General features: G+C 36.5%; 1 protein-coding gene across 17 annotated transcripts in view; it reads left to right on the top strand.

The window, feature by feature from the left end:
• The window catches only part of CEP112 (centrosomal protein 112), a 462,579-nt gene that overhangs the window by 112,861 nt on the left and 328,173 nt on the right, over positions 1-21,545 (top strand). For 16 of the 17 annotated variants that reach the window (XM_064270872.1, XM_064270864.1, XM_023556970.2 and 13 more), the window contains 5 exons: positions 4,725-4,879; positions 5,148-5,277; positions 8,539-8,631; positions 9,385-9,444; positions 16,803-16,882. In XM_064270872.1, coding sequence (XP_064126942.1) covers positions 4,725-4,879; positions 5,148-5,277; positions 8,539-8,631; positions 9,385-9,444; positions 16,803-16,882 — 518 coding nt within the window. The remainder of the gene's footprint in view (positions 1-4,724; positions 4,880-5,147; positions 5,278-8,538; positions 8,632-9,384; positions 9,445-16,802; positions 16,883-21,545) is intronic. The other variant, XM_064270863.1, reaches the window with a different exon arrangement.

Here is a 21,545-nt window from a genome sequence, read left to right as displayed (position 1 = left end):
AGGGCTATAAAAATGTAAAACACTTTTGTCATTTTATTCAACTGACACTAAGTATATTTGTGAAATATTTCATTCCAACCCAGTATTTCACATTTATACATGTTGGGATTCAACTGCCTGGAATATCCAAGTCACTTTTTTTTTTTATTATTAATTTCTATTGAGCTTCAAGTGAACGTTTACAAATCAAGTCAGTCTGTCACATATAAGTTTATATACATCTTACTCCGTACTCCCACTTGCTCTCCCCCTAATGAGTCAGCCCTTCCAGTCTCTCCTTTCGTGACAATTTTGCCAGCTTCCAACTCTCTCTATCCTCCCATCCCCCCTCCAGATCCAAGTCACTTTTGCAGCAATGTTCTTCACTGGGTCACTCTACAAAAGATAGATACCAAATGATTCTTGAGACATCCTGGCTTACTGCCATTTTAGGCTTTTGAAGTCTTTGCCCACCCTCCCTCTAGCAAATAACTTTGGGCATGTTTTCCTTCTCTCCTCTCATACCTTGCCCATGAACAGACAGGCTCATTTAATTAAGTTCATATTGCACAGACCTTGTATTAGGCCTAAATAGTTCCATAAAGTAAACAGTGGAATAATACCCAAGCCAAATCAAAAGTAAACAGAATAAAACAGTAACTAAATAAAAAAGAAGAAAATGAAAAGACAGATGACAACTGGAAACATCTGTGTGTGTGTGTGTGTTTGTGTGTGTATATACATACATACATATCTCACAGGAGATTTTGAACCTAGAAGATCTTTTATTTTTGTTACTTCTCATCTTTCTTTATTCAGTGTTTTACTGAATCAGGCTCTTCTTTGATTATTTTTTTGGATCTGTTCTCTTACCTTCTGTTTCCACAGCTACCAGCTGAATCCAGGCCATTGTTGCCTCATTCTTGGACTCTTCCAGTGACCTGTCAGTTGTTGTCCCTGTCTCCTCTTGCTCCATATCTCATGAGTGCAGTTTATCCAATTTCCCCATGATCAAGAACTTGAATTCCTAATCTAATGCCTGTTGTAATTTCTGCTTACAAGCCATGTCCATTCAAGAACTCCAAACTAGCCTTTCGAATGCCACCTTTGAGTTCCCATTATGGCCTTTGCTCTGCACCCAAGGTAATTTGTTTATCATTCCTTATAGTTGCTTGTTCTTTCCCCGATCTTGTTGTTATGTACCACTGAATCCTCCCTCTACACTGTTGCAAAACATGATTCTATTTCAGGGTCTTTTTCCGGAATAATTTTTGCCCCATATGAGGCCTTTGCTGTTTTGTATACTCTCAGCAATTTCTGTTCTTAAGAAGACCATTATTTTTAGCTAAATATTGTTGTTCTTAAGATAGTTCATATATGTGTGTAGTCTTTCCCTTGACATTATAAATTTTAAATTTCTTTTATTTACTTTTTCCCTAGAACTGTGTGTAAAACATAGTGAGTGTTCAGAAAATGCTTTTAAAATAAATAATAAAATGAATAACTAACATCATATATTTTGCTTCCTGAGTCAGAAAGTTGGTATCAGTATATACAAAAGTTTTTGTTCAATAAATATAGTTTTAATGCAGATGGTAATTTTCATGTTATATAATGCTTACCGCATAGTAGGGCTGATTTTAATAGTGTTCCTGAACAAGAAAGCACGCCAGCTTCTAATACTAGCTACGTCTTGGCAAGGTGCTCATTGTTTGAGGCTTCAGTATCAGAACGGTCCTAGTATTTTTGTTTTGTTTTTAACCTGCTTATAATTCACTTATTTTCTTCTTCTTTTACTCTCATTCCTCTTTTACTTTGTCCTTCCAGCTTGGTTGACTACTATTCTGTTTCTCTACTATAAATGAATCTTTTTCTTGACTTCAAATCTCTGTCTTCCCTCTGGTGTCTATTCTATTCGGCACAGCCCCAGGCCTTCCTAATTGCATGTTCAGGCCTCACAGACAGTACCTGCTGGACTGGCTTAGCCCATTTGATAAGCCTCAGATATACCGTAACCAATAGTGTATGTATGTCTGCTTTATATATAAAGCCAATATTATACATGTGCATTCTTTGACTTATTTGTTAAGGGACTCTTTCTTTCAGGGGATATAATCTTTGACTATCTGCTAAGGGATAGGGAAGCAATGGCAAACACTGATTTTACTAGGGGCCCACCTCTTTGAAGAATCTCCAGTTTTTGACTTTTGAATATGGTGATACTGCTGAAAACTCTGCTCTGCTTCTCCGAGGCCTCTTTCTTGGTTTGTTGGGCTCCTGCTCTGTCACATGAAGAATTTGGAAAGTTTTTTAGGAGAAAAAATTGTGTGGTGCTCACGTCTCTAGGTATCCCTTCTTTTGGGATCTTGAATCTTCATGTCCTAGCTGCCTTGGCAACCCCTTGCTCTGATTTCCCTACTCTCCTCATCCTCCAAGAATTAGAAAATTCCTCAAGGGTAAAAACTTCCAGAATGTTGACTTATCTCTCTGAGGTTACTTTCTCTGGCCCCTTTTTAAGTCCTGCCTGGCTAGGAAGCTCTCCAGTGCCTTCAATGGGATGTTTTTACATCTTTCTGGGTTTTTTTTAGTTGTTCTCAATGGAAGTGTGGTCTGCTGCAAGCTACTTCATCACAACCAAAGGTAGAAGTTCCCCTGCCAGGATTTATTAAGATGGAGTTTGCAATTCTGTTTCTATACTTCTTATCTTCTTTCGGTAATTTCTAAGAAAAGGAAGGATTCAAATCATCTTTATTCCACCACTTAAAACTGGAATGTAAGACATGTATTCTTCTCTGTTTCTTCCAGTCAATGATTATTTAGGAAATGTGGAAAATTTAGATTATATATTAGGAAATTAAAACTATCTCCTGAAAGGAAATTTTAAAGCAGAGGAATCATTGATAAGCAGCAAAGTGAACCTAAGTGTGCAAACTAAAACAATAAAACTCTTAGAAAAAAATGCAGTGGCAGCGCTGTCGGGCCTAGCTTTTAATATTGGGTTATCTAATATAATAACAAAAGCGTAAACAGCAAAAGGCAAATAAATAAATGGGACCTCATAAAAATTTAGAACTTTCTGTTCATCAAATCGAAAAAATAAAAAGACCAAACCCACTGCTGTCGTTGATTCCGAGTCATCGTGGTCCCATACTAGGCTGTAAATCTTTATGGAAGTAGACTGTCACATCTTTGTCCTGCAGAGTGGCTGGTGGGTTCGAACCGCTGACTTTCAGTTAGCAGCTGAGCACTTTAACCACGGTACCACCAGGGCTCCTTATTGTTCATCAAAAGAGTTTATCAAAAATGTGAAAAGAGAAGCTACTTATTGGGAGAGTACCTTTGGAAACCATGTATCTGATAAGAGTCTAAGAAGAAGCAAAGTGAATAGGTGGCATGGAGAGGAAATCTGAGCATCTGAGAGGTGTCAGGCCCTGAGCCAGGAACTGTATGTGTTTTCAAAAGTTGATCTATATACTCTGCTTTTAAGTTAGATATGATTATCTCCATTTTACAGATTTTCAAGCTGTTGTACCAAAATTTAAACTATATGTCTAATCAGTGTTGTAATGAAGAAAAGATGAAATGAAAATAGGATGTCAGGGCTGTAATATTATTTAATTTTGAAACCTTATTTTTAATGTTTGTCTTAGAAAGAATATGAAAGGGTAGTTGAAACATCATACTAATCTTTCGCAATTATTCACACACTTACTGATTGTTAGGTTGGTTTTAATTGTTAGAACCAAAATCAAATTTTGTTACTAATGTTTACTTATCCTAATTTTAGATGGAGTACCTAAAAGGTTATAAACCTTAATTATCCAGGTTTCAAATTGCAATCCTATAACCAAAAACCAAACCTATTGCTGTTGAGTTGATTCTGACTCATAGCGACCTTATAGGACAGAATAGAGCTGCCCCATAGTGTTTCCAACGCTGTAAATCTTTATGGAAGCAAACTGTCACATCTTTGTCCAGTGGAGCGGCTGGTAGGTTCAAACTAGCAAGCTTTTGGTTAGCAGCCAAGTGCTTAACCACTGTGCCACCAGGACTCCTTCGCAGTCCTATAAAGGTGAAAATTTCGAAATAAGTTCATTAAAAAAAAATAGGGAAATGACTTAGTGAAGTGATAATTTTGAAGACTGGAAAGTGGAGAAGTGCTTTTGATAAAATGGTAAAAGGAAATAAAGAAAGATTGAAAAATTGGTACATTAACACTGCAACCATGTAACAAAATGTTTCTGTACATTTAAGTGATAGTAGTTACTGTGTTAAAATATTGGGGTCATGGATTGTCTTTTTAAAATGTTACTGTGTTGCTTTTACAATTTAAGAAAATTTCCAGACTTTAAAAGAAGAAGAAGGAATGCTGTTGAGAATTCACGTAACAAACCTAAACAAGAGGCATCACAGAATGTAACCTTGTTGAGGACAGGGGCTTTGTCTTATTCACTGCTATGTTCCTAAACCCAGGAATAGTACCAGACTCAGTAAATATTCGTGGAATGAATAATGACTAAAAGTATATAGCCATGAAGGTGTTACTTTTATGGTAGAAAATATTCTTGATATTTTTTAAGACTTGGTTAATTTAGGGGTTTGATTTGATTTTTACCGGTACAGTTTATGGTGCATTTCCTTTTTTCAGTCCTATCTCAGGTGGCTGCGTATTTTCTTCAGGCTACTTAAGAATACAGAAATGTTATAAAGTCAGAGGCTTTTTTAACAACTGTCTCTTCTTTTAGAACCAGATGGTCAAAGAACTGGAGGCCCGTGTCCAGCAGCTGACTGGAGAAGCTGAGAACAGTAATGTACAGAGGCAGAAATTAATTCAGGAAAAAATGGAACTGGAGAGATGTTACCAGATAACATGCAATGAATTACAAGAAGTAAAGGCAAGGTATTGTCTGAAGTCATATCAGGCGTGGCTATATGGTACTGATGGTGACTCTATACATTCCTTGTGTATTTGACCTTGGGAAGTTTCCAATCTACTCATCTTTTTTTTTTTTTTAACTAAGAAGCATCATGTTGAGAATTTAATAAAAATATGGATTATTATTTGATATACTGAAAGAGTGTATTTGAATTTGGTTGACTAAAAATAGTCTCTTTTGGAGACTGATTCTAAAAATAATGGAAGTCTTTTATTTTCTTACTGATTTTAGGCGCAATACACTGCATAAAGAGAAGGATCACCTGATAAATGATTATGAGCAAAACATGAAACTATTACAAACCAAATTTGATGCTGATATAAACCTTCTGAAACAGGAACATGCTCTTTCAGCTTCTAAGGTATTGTATATGCTGGTAGATACCCCTACCCACAGTAGTTATTGACTTACTCAGCATTGCACCATAGATGGCCAGGTAGAAGCTGTTTGACAGGTGAAATTAGTCTGTCCTTTGCCTTTTTCTTGAAATATCTGAAACTTCAAAAATTTCTATTGGCATTTATAATATTTAAAATACTAAATGTGTGATATATGTACATAAAACACAAAAACCCATTGCTGTCGAGTCGATTTTGACTCATAGTAACTCTATAGGACAGAGTACAGCTGCCCTATAGGGTTTCCAAGGAGTAGATTTGAACTGCTGACCTTTTGATTAACAGCATATATGTATATATAGAGAGAGAGTACAACATAAATATTTTATAAACTAAATCCTACCAGAAAAAGTTAACTATTTCACATACCAAAGTTCTTAAAGCAGGAAACATAATTCTGAGAAAATTCTCAATTGTGTTAATAATACATTACATGGAGTAACTATATGCATTATTATGTAATGTCTTAAATCTGCTTTAGTTTTCTTGGTGTCACACACGCATGTATGAGCTCACAGGATCCTCCCCTGTACCCACACACTTTTGTGTCACATGGCTGAAACTTTCTCCAAAGTGAATCCAGTATCTACAATCCTAAGATAGTCAATTACTTGATATTTTATGAATTAAATATTCCAGTGAATTCTTTAAAAATTATTTTATTTTAGTGTTTATGAATGCCAAACTGGGATAACTTAAAATCTGGTCCACAAAAATATATGTGTTCCTCCTATAATAAAAATAAATTAAACCCTACAGTTGAAAAAATAGAAAATTTTGGCATAGACCTGAGTGAGCTTGAAAAACAAGTTAGGTTGTGTTTCACCTTATGGGGGAACATTCTAGAATCCATCTAGAAATATTTGGCAGGATAATTGGTCTGGTGCTGTGGGTGTTATTCTGCCTTGGGGAGGGGGGCAGATAAGAGGGTGCGTGGAGGGTGCTGAAGACTCACAACAGCCACAGAATCAGTCGTTTACAGTTAACCAAAATTCAGTATAAAATAACATACAACAAACAGTAGAACAATTTCAACAGTTACTCAATGCCTGGAAAGCAAGTCGTAAGCTTAGAACAAATACCTCAGCAGGAACAATATTCAGCATGTTTATAAGACTTTGAAGGTGAGAAAACATCCTTCATAGATGATGTCTTGTGCACAAGTACATTCGTGTTCAGGACACTGGGGAAAACCACAAAACACACAAAGAATAAACCTAAGCTGTTTAACCTTCCACCATTCTCTTTAGTATTAAATCTAGGCCACCTTTGGTCACTCGCAGGGTGTCTTTTCTTCTTTATTCTCAGTGTAAATACTTGCTACTTGGGACATCAGCAGCTCTGAGTCTTCCACTCTCTCCTCATCACAGGCTAAATGTCCTTGGCTGCTGCCTGGTGAATTGCTGTAGCCTCAAAATGGTCCTCGGCACCTGTATTAGCCACACTGTCTAGTAACAGGACAGCAATCTCATGCCTGTTTTTGGAAACTGCATAATGCAGGGGAGTATAGCCATTTTGATTGACAGCATTCACTTGAGCACTTTTTCCCAGAAAGGCTTTTATAATCTCATCCTGGCCAGCAGGAGCAGCAATAGGAAGAGGAGACCAACCTGTACCGTCTTTATCATTCCACTGGTATTCCAAGTTGCAACAAGAATTCAACTATTCCTTGGATCCGCAAAACATCTCACAATGTGCATGAATCTGGAGGGCATTGTGCTGTGTGAAATAAGTCAATCACAAAAGGGCAAATATTGTATGATACCACTACTATAAAAACCCAAGAAAAGGTTTACACACAGAAAAAAACAATCTTTGATGGTCATGAGGGGGGAGCAAGAGTGGGGAGGGAAATCACTAACTAGATAGTAGGCAAATGTGAACTTTGGTGAAGGGAAAGACAACATATAATATAGGGGAAGTCAGCACAACTTGACCAAGGCAAAGTCACAGAATTTTCCTGGACAATCCAGACACCTTGAGGGATTGAGCTGAGGGCTGGGGACCATAGTTTCAGAGGAAATCCAGGTCAATTGGCATAACATAGTTGGTAAAGAAAATGTTCTACATCCTACTTTCATGAGTAGTGTCTGGCATCTTAAAAGCTTGCGAGCTGCCATCTAAGATACACTCATTAGTCCCATCCCATCCGAGCAAAGGAGAATGAAGGAAACTGAAGACATGGGAAAATATTATTCCAAAGGACTAATGGACCACATGAACCACAGCCTCCACCAACCTGAGCCCAGAAGAACTAGGTGGTGCCTGGACTACGACTACTGATGGCTCTGACAGGCATCAGAACAGAGACATGAGAAAGTGGGAGAGAAATGTAAAACAAAATTCAAATTCACACAAAAAAGACCAGACTTACTGATCTTACAGACTGGAGGAACTTTCGAGACCACGGTCCCCAGACAGTCTGCTAACTCAGAACTAAAGTCACTTCCAAAGTCCACCTTTCAGTCAAAGATTAGTCAGGCCTATAAAACAAACAATAACACACCTGAGGAACATGTTTCTTAGTTCAATCCAGTCTATGAGACCAAATGGGCAACAGCTGCCCAAAAGCCAAGACAAGAAGGCAGGAAAGGACAGTAAAACTGGACAGATGGACACAGGGAACCTGGGGTGGAAAGAGAAAGGGGGAAAGTGCTGGCACACTGTGGAGACTGCAACCAATGTCACAAAACAGTTTTTATATACATTTTTGAATGAGAAACTAGTTTGTGCTGTAAAGTTTCACCTAACGCACATTAAAAAAAAAAAAGAATTCAGCTATTTCTGTATGTCCTGCTGAGCATGTCCAATGCAATGCAGCTTTGCTGTCCTGCTGAGTTCAGTAGCTGGGGATTTATGGGCCAGACCTCTCCTCAGCTCCTACAGCTTTCCCTTGTAGGCCAGGCTGCAGACCATTTGCTCTCCTCAGGATCTACTGGATTTAGTTTTAAAGTTAAAATTTGAACAATTTTCTGTAAACCTATTACTTTTCCATCGGTGTTATGTTTTCATAGCATTAAGTACTATGTAGAATTTTATTTATATTTCTACTTTAAAAGATTAACTTCTGTAGTTTTCTTGAAAAACATTTTTTAATTCAGATTTATAGAGAATTTTAATTCTAATTGAACTCTCAGGAGAAAAGTTAAATTTATTCTACCAGAAGTTATAGGGTGGTACAAAAATCAATATTCTGCTTTGTATTCTTCTGGAAATCTCTCTAGGCATCTGGTTTGATTGGAGAATTAGAACAGACCGTCTGTTTATTAAAAGAGCAGTTACAGGAATCAGAACATCAAAGAATGCAACAACTAAAGGTGAATTATGTATTTTTACACAGAAGAACAATGACAAAACTCCCCTTTCCTTTTCTTGATTTATATGTATAGATGAGAGTTAATTTCATTTCTGATTCTTTTATTGCATCATTTTCATCTCAATTTTTTTAACTGACAAAGGTAGATGCTATTGGATATGGAGAATAAAGAATAATTTTAATTTTAATATTTTTTGAATTAGTTTTAAAAATGAATCCCATCTCAATATAGTATAGAGTGATTTTCCCTCTTTTAAATTACTGACTAACCATTTTCATCATCTGTCTCTCCCTCTCACTCTTGCCCTGTCTTTTACATCCTTCCTTTCTTCTTGTGGTCATAAAGTACCGGAAACTGGTTTATGATACAACTTCAAATCTGGCATTTCCATATTGACTCAATTGGTCATTTTAAAGTAATCTCCTAATCCTAAGGGTGAGACAGCTTCTGTTCCACTGAGAAGTAGGTACTTTTGAGAGTAGTAACATCTTAAAACTATGATTTTATGCCCTGTAATACAAAGCTGCTCATCTTTCTACTTGTGGGTTACAAAATTGGGCAGATGGGGCTCCAGTAATAATATGCAAAATTTGAAATAAACTTTGTCATCAAGTAGATTGATTTCATTAAAAAAAAAACAAAAAACAAACAAAAAGTAGATTGATTTCATTAGATTACTGATTTTATTAACTCTAGTATTAATTTTTAGTATTAATTTTAGTTATAATGAAAACAGACATTTTTCATTTACAGGATCAAGAAAATAAATTTCAAATGGAAAAAAGTCATTTAAAACGCACCTGTGAAAAAAAGGTAATATGCTTTATGGGATGCTATAAAAGATTTAAAATAGCAAATGAGACAATTGATAATGGGGGCTGCTTTTTATAAAGCCATACGTTCTAATCCTTCAATTTCAGCTAGCTAGTAATCAAATTGTACTTATTTTTCATGTTCATAAACAGCTTCTATGGTTTAATTATTAATTATATCAGTATTAAAAGCAACCACTGGTACACGCCATTTAATGAGGAGCATTGTTATAAACCTCTTGTAAGACTGAACTTGTATTTCTTTCTGCCAGTTCAAAAATATGATACAACCGGTGGGACTATTTTGTCTTCTCTTGTATCACAGGTGCAATAAGAACTTTTAATATTTAACAAGCACGTAAGACAATGAAAAAATTGGCTACTACTTTCAAAAATTGATTAATAATTGTGTCTTGTCATTTAGAAAAGTATTTCTCCTGACATGTGTTGGTACCCCTGTTACCAGTAATAACTTGGGTTTTGTTGACCCCCTCTTAACACTTGAGACAGTAAAGTGCAGAGTCCAATGGATTTGTGATTCTGAAACTTCAGTTTTGAAATTGTTTGCTATAAGACATACGGAAAGTGAAAAAGTAGTCGAAATAGCAAAGTTTTTTTTTTTTTTTGCTGCTTTTGTCATTATTCACTGTTCTAATATTTACAAAATTAATCCATGTGTAAAATATACACATAATGGAAAATGAGAAAAAGGTTAACTCTTTAACTAATGAAAATACATACAAATTAAAACCACTTTATCAAAACACTTTCTGATATCACGTCTTATCTATCCACATGTTCATTGAGCAGAAGTTAAATGCCTACATTGGGCAAGGTATCATCCTAGGTATTGGGTTGGGGGGCCTGGGGGCTGAGGATTAATTGGACATAGAATCTGGCCTCCAGAACCTTAATGTCTAGGAAGAAGACTGTTCCTTGTTATTTATAATAATGAGTATTTCTGTTGGCATGTGTTGACCTGATGGCGTAGTGGTTAAGTGCTACGGCTGCTAACCAAAGGGTTGGCCGTTCGAATCTGCCAGGCACTCCTTGGAAACTCTATGGGGCAGTTCTACTCTGTCCTGTAGGGTTGCTGTGAGTTGGAATCAACTCTACAGCACTGGGTTCTTTGGGTGTGTTGACCTGGATATGGGCTCTTTAAAATTATAATAGGTTTCTTATTGCTGCAATTTTAATTCAGCTCCATGCAAGATCTTATATATATTTTTCATGTCTACAAAATGATATCCAAAGAGGAGGGAAAGAATATCACTTTCATTGAGATAAAGATCTTCAGTGTGTCCTGTTGAGCCATGCAGCTTCCTAAATATTTTACTTACCAGAAGAAGAGCGTGCCTGTCATCAGCCTTGCTCCCCACTGGACAAGGCATCTGGATCCCCTGGGTGTCCTGCCAGTCCACTGTTGATTCTCTGGGCAGATCTCTAGCTTTGTACCCATTAAGGCACACCTTCCTGGCCTCCTGCCCTGTTATACTTTGTGGGCAGCTCTCTTCCTGAGAGATGGGATCTGTGTACCTGGAGACAGACGGAGGGGCTGGTGACAAGGAGAAAAGCACACTCTGACTACTTTTAAATGAACACACTCCCTTCCCAAACTTTTTAAAGACCTGCTGAGCACTGTTAGATAGTGAGATACAACTAGAAAGACAGTCTTTCTGCTACCACTATCTTTTTCTGGGTACTCAGCCGCTGAGTAAGCTGAAGTTTTTGCTATCAATCCCTCCTTCTGATGGAAACACACAAGAAAGGAAGTGTTAGAGCTCATGCATCTTTATCCGGTCACCTTCTGACCGTTCCTATTCTGTTTCACTTCAGGAAGCAGACCCAGATTCTTTTCATTAGGTCTCATACCTAAGACTTTTCCCTTTCCGTGAGCTGTCATTTGGCCTAGCTTTTTAATAAAGTAACTAGTTAAAGTGAGTTAATTGTTTTCAGTGTAAACAAGACTTGTTTAAAATAATAGCAATCTTTAAAAGAAAAATAAGTGTATTGGTGCATATCGCATGTGTTCCTAGCATTATTTATACTGGAAGAAAATATTGCTCAGCATGTCACTTTTTGTTTTACAATTAATTCCATAATCTCCCCCTTTTAAATTGACATCTGTTCTTCTTCCTTTATTAAACCTGCTGTGATCTCAGGCCTTGAAGATTTGATGTCTTGTACCCCCCGGGGGAAGATCCTTTTTGACTGCTCAAAGAGCTGACATAAATCTTACACAGCCCTAGACTATGTAACTGGATAGCTAAATGGGATGTATAGAGCTTTTTGTTTGTTAGACACTGTTACAGGTGTGCACATTCAATAACTTTTGGTATAAAACTTAGTTGTGAGTATCTGTTCAGGAGGAGGAAATGCCATCTGAATGACATTATTTCCTCATGCCTACAAGAAAGCAGCATGGCGGGAGCATAACATTCCTGCTTGTCTTTGAGGTGGGAGAAGCAGTTAGCATCAGATGCTGTCCCTAATTTAAGCACACACACATTATCTAATGGCCTTTATTGATCTGTCATGGCCAGTGCCTGCTCTTAAGATCTTTCAACATCAAACAAATAATGGGTAGTAAAACTCAATGTCATTGTTTGATGAAGTGTCCTAATCTGTTCAATCAGGAAATGGTTAGGCTAAATGATTTTACTAGCAAGGAAACACCTGCCTCCTACAAATAACCTATTGCTTGTTTTCTAAACAGGCACCAGAGAGTCAGAGATGGTGCTGTTTGCCCAGAGAAGTTCGTGAGACAGATGTTAAGCATGTATATCCTAAAACATGCTAGAGTTGAAATACCTACTTAGAATCATTCTGATATATCTGTTAAACAAATGAGATATAAGTCTGATGGAATTCCACACCACTAAAATATAGCTCTTCCAGTGTTTAGCATTCATATGTAATTCTTTTAATTAGGTTAAAAATAATTTAACATTTCCACAGCTTTACACATATTATATTGGGTTATATTATTCAACTTAACTCATTAAGTGGCTTTTTTCTTACTGGCATGATTTTACTTTTTAAAGACATGTACCTTTATTGAAGTTTGAAAAAATGAACATGTGCGGTGAAAAGATTTATAAAAGTCATGCAGCCCAGTTCCTCATATTTTTCCTTTTGCGAGGCAGAGGTTAGAGAGGGTAAGAGACCTGGGGGAGTCACACAGCCAGTCAATGTCAGGGTGGCACCAGCTCAGTTCTCTTTACTATGCCATGATGCCTGCCACAGTGGACCTGTCTCCTCGTATATGACAGAATCTCATTTCTTGATTGCTTAAATTTCTGAGAGACTCTTAAGAGAGAGAAATATGTATTTACTAAGTGTTCAGTGGGTAAGTGTTCAGTAGATACACTTGTTGTTAGGTGCCTTTGAGCTGGAACCAAATAGATGTGCTCATGGCTACTTAAGTCAGTTACATACAGCAAACTCTCGTGTTTGAGAATGTGTGCATATCCTTGAGTAGCTGGTGTTTATTTTTATTATTGATCACTTTTACATTCATTTTTGGTGTTAACAGTATATTCAAGGGAAAGGATTATGAGCAAATCAATTCAAGCCTTATTCCCCACTAGCATTAGTACATTGAAAAGCAAAGTTTGACAGTATATATCATTATCTCTTTCTAAGTTGTCTTCTTTAATTTTCTTTTATATAAAGATAAATAGTTTTTTTTTTTTTTTCAACCTGATAGAGTATTACATCTCTAGTCCCTTTTTCGACATCCGTATGCAGTGATTTCTCATTTACCTGATGTTCAGTTATCTATCACCAACAACTGTCTGGAATATAGTTAAAAATGAAAACATAATCAAAAAAAGGCCCTTAAGTATACAAAATAAGTATATTCAGTTAAAAAACCCAGTAAACCCAGAACAGCATTTATTGACTATTCTAACATGGGCCAGGTATTGTGCTGGGTGCTGGGGATATAAAAATAAATGAGAAACAGCCTCTAGCTTTAAGGACGCCTAGGTTCAAAGTCTGTGTATTGATACATGTGTGCTGAACTCAGATGGAATCCCTCCACCCTCTCACCCAGGGGCTTCCATTCCTGCGTTAGAAACACTTCTGATCATTTTAGAAGCAGTAAACTAGGTCAAGGTGTTTGGGTTACACACTGACCAGCTTCAAGAAGTAGCAGCTGAAAACTTGACAGAGGTTAAGATTGAGGAGTGAGTGATAAACAGCAATTGCAAGAACTCAGTGCTTAGCATCAGGGGCCGTTTTCAGGAAGGACAGCAGTCCACGTGAGGGAGTTACGATGTGGTGGCATGGTGTGATTTTTGATGTTCATAATGACCTTGTATTATCAAAAGAATGTTTGTGTTTAGGGTATTCGACCTGAGAAGGTAATAGTAATAATTTTTAACATTCATTGAACATTATTATGTTCCCAGTATTGTTCTAAGGACCTTATGAATTCACCTTGATGCTTTGATGTGTGTACTGTTATGATCCCCAGTTTCAGAGATGCCAGCTGAGGCACAGAATGTTACGGATGGAGTACGATACAGACCCGTGAGGTCTGACTCCAGGGCTTGTACTCATAATCACCGTATTATTTTAGGTAGATTTTTCTCAAAAGTGGTTACTTTTTAAAAAACTTTTTCCACTTTGGAAAGGGGTAAATCTCAATTATTTAAAAATTCACTTCTATAGAACAACTCATTCCCTGATGATGAGTAATAAATCTTGTATTACTTGAATTTAAATACGATCCTTTTTATTCAACTACCTATGTCTGTGCAGTCTCTGCATCTCTATGTGTTTGTTTATGTAGTGAGAGCAAAGGCATGTGTCGAAGAAAAACTAAAATAGATTCAGAGTGAACTTTTGGCTCAAAGTAACATCTGTGTGTGAGTTACTAATGCATCCTCTGTCAGCTTCTCATTAAAATAATAGACAAAGAGGATGTTTAATGCTTAAGGCTAGTGAAAACAGATGGCCAACTAACCTGGTCAAAACCCAAATCCAACTGTGTGATAAAAGAGACTTAAAATTAATTAACACAGAAAGATTAAAAGAACAGATAAGTATAAACACCAGCAGAAAATAGAAATTGGGACTTTAACTGTGCTACTGCTACTTTCTCTTTATTATACTGCTACTTTCTCTCACTAACTTTCTTCCCAGCTATTCCCCCCCTTCACTTGAATAGATCTACTTTTGCCTGTTTTTTTTTTTTACCTTTCTCTTAAGATTTTTATTTGAAAAAAGGATTTTATTGATACAAAAACATGTTTCCAAAATCTTCACATAATTGAATGATGTTCTGTTGTGATCCATAAGGTTTTCATTGGCTAATTTTCAGAAGTAGATCACCAGGCCATTCTTCCTAGTCTGCCTTTGTCTGGAAGCTCTGCCGAAACCTGTCCACCGTGGGTGACCCTGCTGGTATTTGAAATACTGTTGGCACAGTCTCCAGCATCACAAAACCTACACTCTGTTTTGTTAATGGATAGTGAGCCTTAGAGATGACTCACTTGCTTTGGACATATCATCAAGAGGGATCAATTGCTGGAGGAGGCCATCATATTTGGTGAAGTAGAGGGCCAGTGAGGAGAAGGGAGACCCTCGGCGAGATGGATTGGCACAGGAGCCACAATGATGAACACTCCGGTAATCATGAGGATGACACATGACTGGGCGACAGTTTGTTTTGCTGTACATAAATCACCATGTGTCGGAATTGACTTGATGCGAGCTATTTAACTGGCTACCTCTGTAGCGTTGGAATGGTGCTTCTGTTGCTTTAGTAATGTTTTTACTCCAATTTAATATACCTACTACATGCCAGGCACTGTAGTACATACTAGAGAGCTAAGATAAATAAGACCATTTCAATCTTGAACTGGTAAATTTTTGAACAACATACTTTCCTTTTCTTTTTCTAGCTCAAGTAAAACAAATGTAGTGGCAAAAATTTGCTTTCACTCTTTCCAATAAGAAAAATAAAGCTCATGAAGTACTCAAATTTACCATTTTTAAGATATGGGGTGAGAGGAATTCTGATCTCCTAATTCTCCTGATAGTCCACCTTCTCCATCTGCTACCCTGCATTTCCTGTCTGCTTTTCTCTTTTTTTTTTCTCACTTTGGTGGTTGCTGCCATAGCAGCCAGTAGAAGCTTTCTGATATTCTCATGGAAAGTTTTCTCTCCATCCTTTTAGTTTACGAGCAGACAGTTGATTGTAATTATTATCATAATCATCATTTTTTTTTTTTTTTACTAAAACACCAAAGGAAAAAAAAGAAAGAAAGAAAATTATAAAAGGAAAGGGTAAAAAAAAAAATGTAGATCCCATCCAAAGTAATATAAATGACTACAGGTATCTTTGGCTAGCACAGCTTAGTACCTGATATACTTAGTCACAGGGTATGTATTTTGTTGCTGTCCTTGTCACTCTTTCCCCATCCTCCACATCCCACTTGTACCTTCAGCCTTCTCTGAATTCCAACCGGCCGCTCTGTATTCCTGCCCACTAAGTACGAGGTTTCTTACTGACCAGCTAGGTTCTCCACCCTCAGTTCCCGTGTTTGTGGAACCATAGCTGCTGTTCTGTGCCTTCATTTCCCTCCATCCGTACCAACGTTTCCATTTCCGTTCGTAAGAGCCTTAAACTATGCACATGGGTAGGCTTATCTACATTTCCATATGAAGAGCTTTCTATAAAGAGAAATTTCATTTGCATCCCGTTATTGATGTTGCCATACTGTCTACTCATTTAGGAAAGATATTCTCATCAGGGGTGGTGAGGGGACAGCTTTCTCCCGACTCATTCAAGCAATGGAAGAGAGGACTCCTTGATTGTGACTTACAGAGACCCTACAGGACAGAGCAGAACTGCCCCGTAGGGTTTCCAAGGAGCACTTGGTGGATTTGAACTGCTAACCTTTTGGTTAGCAGCTGAACTCTTAACCACCGCACTACCAGGGCTCCCGATTTCATCATAATTCGTATGTGTTTTGGGAAATACAGGAACATTATTTATTGTACTCTCTTGAATCTAGTCAGACTCTTTCCCTTGGATTGTAGGTAATTAAAAATTTGTTCAATAGTGATTGCTCCTGTTTTTGTTTTTTTTATTTCTTGCATATCAGTTTAACAGAGAATCCACATGCAGGTAAAGTCAATCTATTATTAGCTTTGAGCAGAAAATTGGAAGTCCTGAAATCATTCTATGGTAAATGATTATGATTAACCAAGTCTCAATCTTGAAGTAATCTCAATCTAATTTTCTGTTAAAAGTGGATTTAAGATTATGATTTCATTGTTTGCATTTCTCCTTTGAGTAAATTGAACTTTTCTTTCAGTAAGTTTTATGTGTCTTTGTCATGGCAGGTTCATGACTTGCAGGAGGAACTTGATAAAGAAAAAGAAGATGCTCAAAAAAAAATTCGTAAATTTGAGGAAGCTTTGAAGTGAGTAAAATTGTAATATATTAAAAAATTTTTTGAGATACTTACACACTAAACTGTGAGCCACATTAAGTAACTTATAACATAAGATCATATTTTAATAAGAGCCATATTATCATTTAGTTTGAGTCAGTTTTCCTTTACACATCTCCACTTTCAGAATTTTATTACTAGCCAGTAATTTTTTTTTTTTTTAAAAAGGAAAAATCAACTCAGCTGTTTTTAAGTGATAGGAATGTAAGAAAATAGAGCTCAGTGGTTTCAGATACCTTCCTACTCTTAAATGAAAACAGATTAAAAAAAAAAAGAAGAAGAAATTTAGGTCTTAGAACCTCTTAGAAGACCGTCTGTAGATTTTGTTGAGAAATTGGGGTAAGGAAAGTTCCGGTTGTTATGTTTGAATATGGACTACTATGAAAGTATTGTTTAGGAAAGATTTTGTCTTATTATCTAATATTTAAACACATAAAATGTATTAGGTCTTATTTGTCTTCTCCATTTACGTACTAAATGATAAACCAAAAAAAAAAAAAAAACCCATTGCTGTCGAGTCGATTCCAACTCATAGCGACCTTATAGGACAGAGTAGAACTGCCCCATAGAATTTCCAAGGAGTGGCTGGTGGATTTGTAGTGCTGACCTATTGGTTAGCAGCCATAGCTCTTAACCATTGTGCCCGCCAGGGGTCCAATAAATGATTAGGCTCTACTTATAACTAGGTTTTACCCTGCAGCTTTTAGCTAAAAGATATTGATTCATTCAATAAATATTGATTGTGTTCCCACTATGTTCCAGGCAATGTGTAGTCCCTTGCCAGAGGAATCTATAATCTGATACTAAAGAAATTTGGCAATTACGATACAGGGTGATGAGAGCCTTAGTAGGAGGAAAGTCAGCAGGGTACCTGGCCTGAGAAAGTGATTTAGGAAGGAAAACTTCCTTGAGTTTAAGACACCTAGGTAACTACAAGAGTCAATTAATTAATAGTAGTGAGGAGAGGAAATGGTTATGCAATTTTCCTAGATAGAATTTGATACTAAGTTTGTTTGATCCTTGGTGTTCTCTTTGGACTTTATGTACGTCGTTCCTGTTTGGATGTTTGGGGAAGCAAGAAAAATGTTCCTGAGTTAAAGATTGTTGGTAAAATATATTGGCTCAGTTGCTGAATAGAACATCTTAAAATAATTTGTGCTCTGTGACATCACAAGAGGTCAGTTTTCTCCTCTACACAAGGATTATTGCTGATTTGCTCAAATCACCAAGTATGAATTAGATGAAACCATAAGAGAGGTAAAATGTTCAGTCAATTTTAAGACAAATAACTGTATCTTAAGCTTGAATAATGATACAACTAGGATATTCTTGTTCTCTTTATGGATGGCATGCGCTCCCTTTATTCACCATGAATTAAATTGTTTTCTTCTTTAAAATGTTAATCACTTCCTTCACTTACTAAGTTTACCATACTTTTCTCTGTCTCTTTTTTTTTTGGCAATTTCTTTATACTGTCTTTATTGGGTTATTGATTTGAATTTTATGTTCCTATAGAAAAAGACCTTAATAAATCAGCAAACATTTGTTTAGCACCTACAGTGTATATGCATTTTGTAGTATCATACTGAAAAAAAACAGAAGGTTTGGCAGAGATATTCTAAGACATAATGCTGTCTTTAACAATTTTATAGTTCCGGTTAGGCACTTGAAATACCTAGAGTAATTAGGTATTAAGTTGTTGAGGAATTTCTGGGTGACATAAATGCTTAAGCGCTGGACTGCTAACCAAAAGGTTGGCTGCTCAGACCCACTCAGAGGAAGCTCAGAAGTGAGGCCTGGCGATCTGCTTTCTAAAGGTCCCAGCCTTGAAAACCCTATGGAGTACGGTTCTGTTCCGCACGTGTGGGGACTCCGTGAATTGGAATCGGCTCAATAGCAACTAACAAGTTGTTGACAATAAGTGCAATTAGAGTTTAGAAAGATTTTTTCAGTGAGATATTGGTAGTTTATTTGTTTTAAAAAAAATCTTTTATTGTTCAGTGATAGTGAAAGAACTTTGAAATCCTCAAAGTTTCTATACAAATTGGACATAATCATTTTCTGAGCCAAGTAACATTCTTTAGGCACTTTAAAGTTCTTTGCCAAATACCAAAACTTACTTGGAGATAAGAGAAGCTGTTTTAGAATTTTTGATAAAATCCCCTGTAGATCTATTTTTCCCATTTCCCTAAGTAGATGACGTCTTCATTTTGTGTAGATGATCTTAAAGCATAGCACAAGTAATCTGGTCTGAAAGTAACAGAGTAACATTTTGTGAGGTCTGAACTTCAAAAGAAAGAGCACAAGTTGGCTATTTTTCCAAAGGAAAATATGTTGGGGGGTGGGGTGGTTACTGCTGCTGCTTTTAAATCTGGGAATAGTGTTAGATCCAGCTGGCCAGGAGACAATTCCATTCTGCTGAAAGCAAAAAAAATTTTTTAATAAATACGCATAAAGGTGAAAAATCTCGCCTTTAGAATGTGATGTTATTCATTTAGGTAGTCATTCTTTCATTCACTCAATAAGGGTTTATTTTTTCTATGTATGTTGAATGTATAGTAGAGGCTATCAGAGAAAATAGGAATATATGAGTAAGAATTCATGTCGTAGATTTAAATTGTGTCCCCACAAGATATGTGTTGGAATCCTAACCTTTCTATCTGAAAATAGCGTATTTTCTAAATGTTATAGAAGTCTGCTAGGAAAATACTATTATTTGAATTGTTAAACACATCCAGAAGTATCCGTATGTTATAGTTACGCACATAGGTTACAAGTTCTTCAGAAGCAATCACTGGATTGCATATTATCATTGTAAAACTGCGGTACAATTCTTTTAAAGTTTAGAACCATAAATTTATATTAAAATCTAAACACTTTATTTTAATAAAAGATCAGTATTCATGACCAGTCGTGTACCAAGATCTTGACAATGAAACCTTTTTTGTCTATTTTCATTAATTCATATACTGACAGTAAAACTACATGAATTTCCACCACTGGCATTAGTCCACATTGGCACAAGGTCTAACTTTTAAAAATTGTTACTTGGTCTAAGAGATGAAAGGGAAGTTAAATCTAAAAATATCAAGTAGGTTAAGTAAAGTAGGAATCTGTACCCCTACTGATGTGAAGATACTGTATCCCATAGAAGTATGGCATGGGGAAACTGATGTCCTCCAACTCCTGGAAAAGGATCAAAAACAAACATCGAGCACTAATGCCAAAACAATGTTCTTTAATCCTTCGGAAATTTGAAAGAAGGAGAGCAAATTCATGAAGGCCTTCACCTTGAAGTTTCTTTTACTTTCTTCTTTTTTATGTCAAAACTGCAATTCATTTATTTCTAAGGTTGAGATGAAGAAAAAAGAAGAAATGAAGCCCCGCTAATCACCGTGTTGGGAAAATGGAAAGGCAATAGAAATTTCTTTCCCTATAATTATTCTTTCCTCCTGCAGGTCAAATCTTGTTCCTATAAATTTCTTAGGAAATATTCAAAATCTATTGTTAATTATGGGTATTTTTAACATTGTTAGTGCTTTTAGTAAGTAGACCACTCACTACAGATTAAATACAGCTTTCTTTTATTGATGTTAAATTTTGTATTCTTCTCCTTTCTTAGTATGCTTTTCTGCCCTCTTAATTCAACTCCAGGCTTCAGGGACCTAAATAGTATCTTTGAGAGAAAATTGATTAGTGAGAAGTGTTTTTTTAATTTAAAATTCTACCACGGCTACATCCATACATACTTACTTCATTCTTCAGGGAAGTTCTTGGTCATTACAGATATCAATTTAAAAAATAATTCACGTTGTCATAAATGCATATAATCGTACTAGAGACCAGCCTGCCTCTTGTTATTAGGTGTTGTCGAGTTGATTCTGACTCATGATGACCCTAGGTACAACAGAATGAAATGCTGCCCAGTCCTTTGCCATCCTCATAATCGTTGCTATGCTTGGCCCATCTTTGCAGCCACTGTGTCAGTCCATTTGTTTGAGGGTCTTCTTTTTTGCTGACCCTCTGCCTTACCAAGCATGATGTCCTTTTCCAGGGACTGGTCCCTCCTGATAACATGTCCAAAGTATGTGAGACAAAGTCTTACATCATCCTTGCTTCTAAGGAGCATTCTGGCTATACTTCTTCTAAGACAAATTTGTTCATTCTTCTGGCAGTCCACAGTATGTTCAGCATTCTTTGCCAATGCCGTAATTGAAAGGCATAAATTTTTCTTCAGTGTTCCTTATTCATTTTCCACCTTTTGCATGCATATGAAGTGATTGAGAACATCATGGCATGGGGTCAGGTACATAGACCAAGTGGCAGTCACTCCAATAGAACTAGGGGATACTGTGTGGTTTAAAATTAGGAAAGATGTGTGTCAGGGTTGTACCCTTTCACCATATTTATTTAATCTGTATGCCAAACAAATAATCCATCAAGGTAGACTATATAAAGAAGAATGTGGCATTAGGTTTGGAGGAAGACTCATTATCAACCTATGATATGCAGATGATACAACCTTGCTTGCTGAAAGTGAAGTCCTCAAAGTGACATCTTTGCTTTTCCACACTTTAAAGAGGTCTCTTGCAGCATATTTGCCCAATGCAATGAGTCATTTAATTTCCTGACT

Source organism: Loxodonta africana, chromosome 18, assembly GCF_030014295.1.
Source record: "Loxodonta africana isolate mLoxAfr1 chromosome 18, mLoxAfr1.hap2, whole genome shotgun sequence".
Classification (NCBI taxonomy): domain Eukaryota; kingdom Metazoa; phylum Chordata; class Mammalia; order Proboscidea; family Elephantidae; genus Loxodonta; species Loxodonta africana.
The sequence above is the reverse complement of the archived record's forward strand: the minus strand, read 5'-3'. Positions and strand labels throughout refer to the sequence as shown.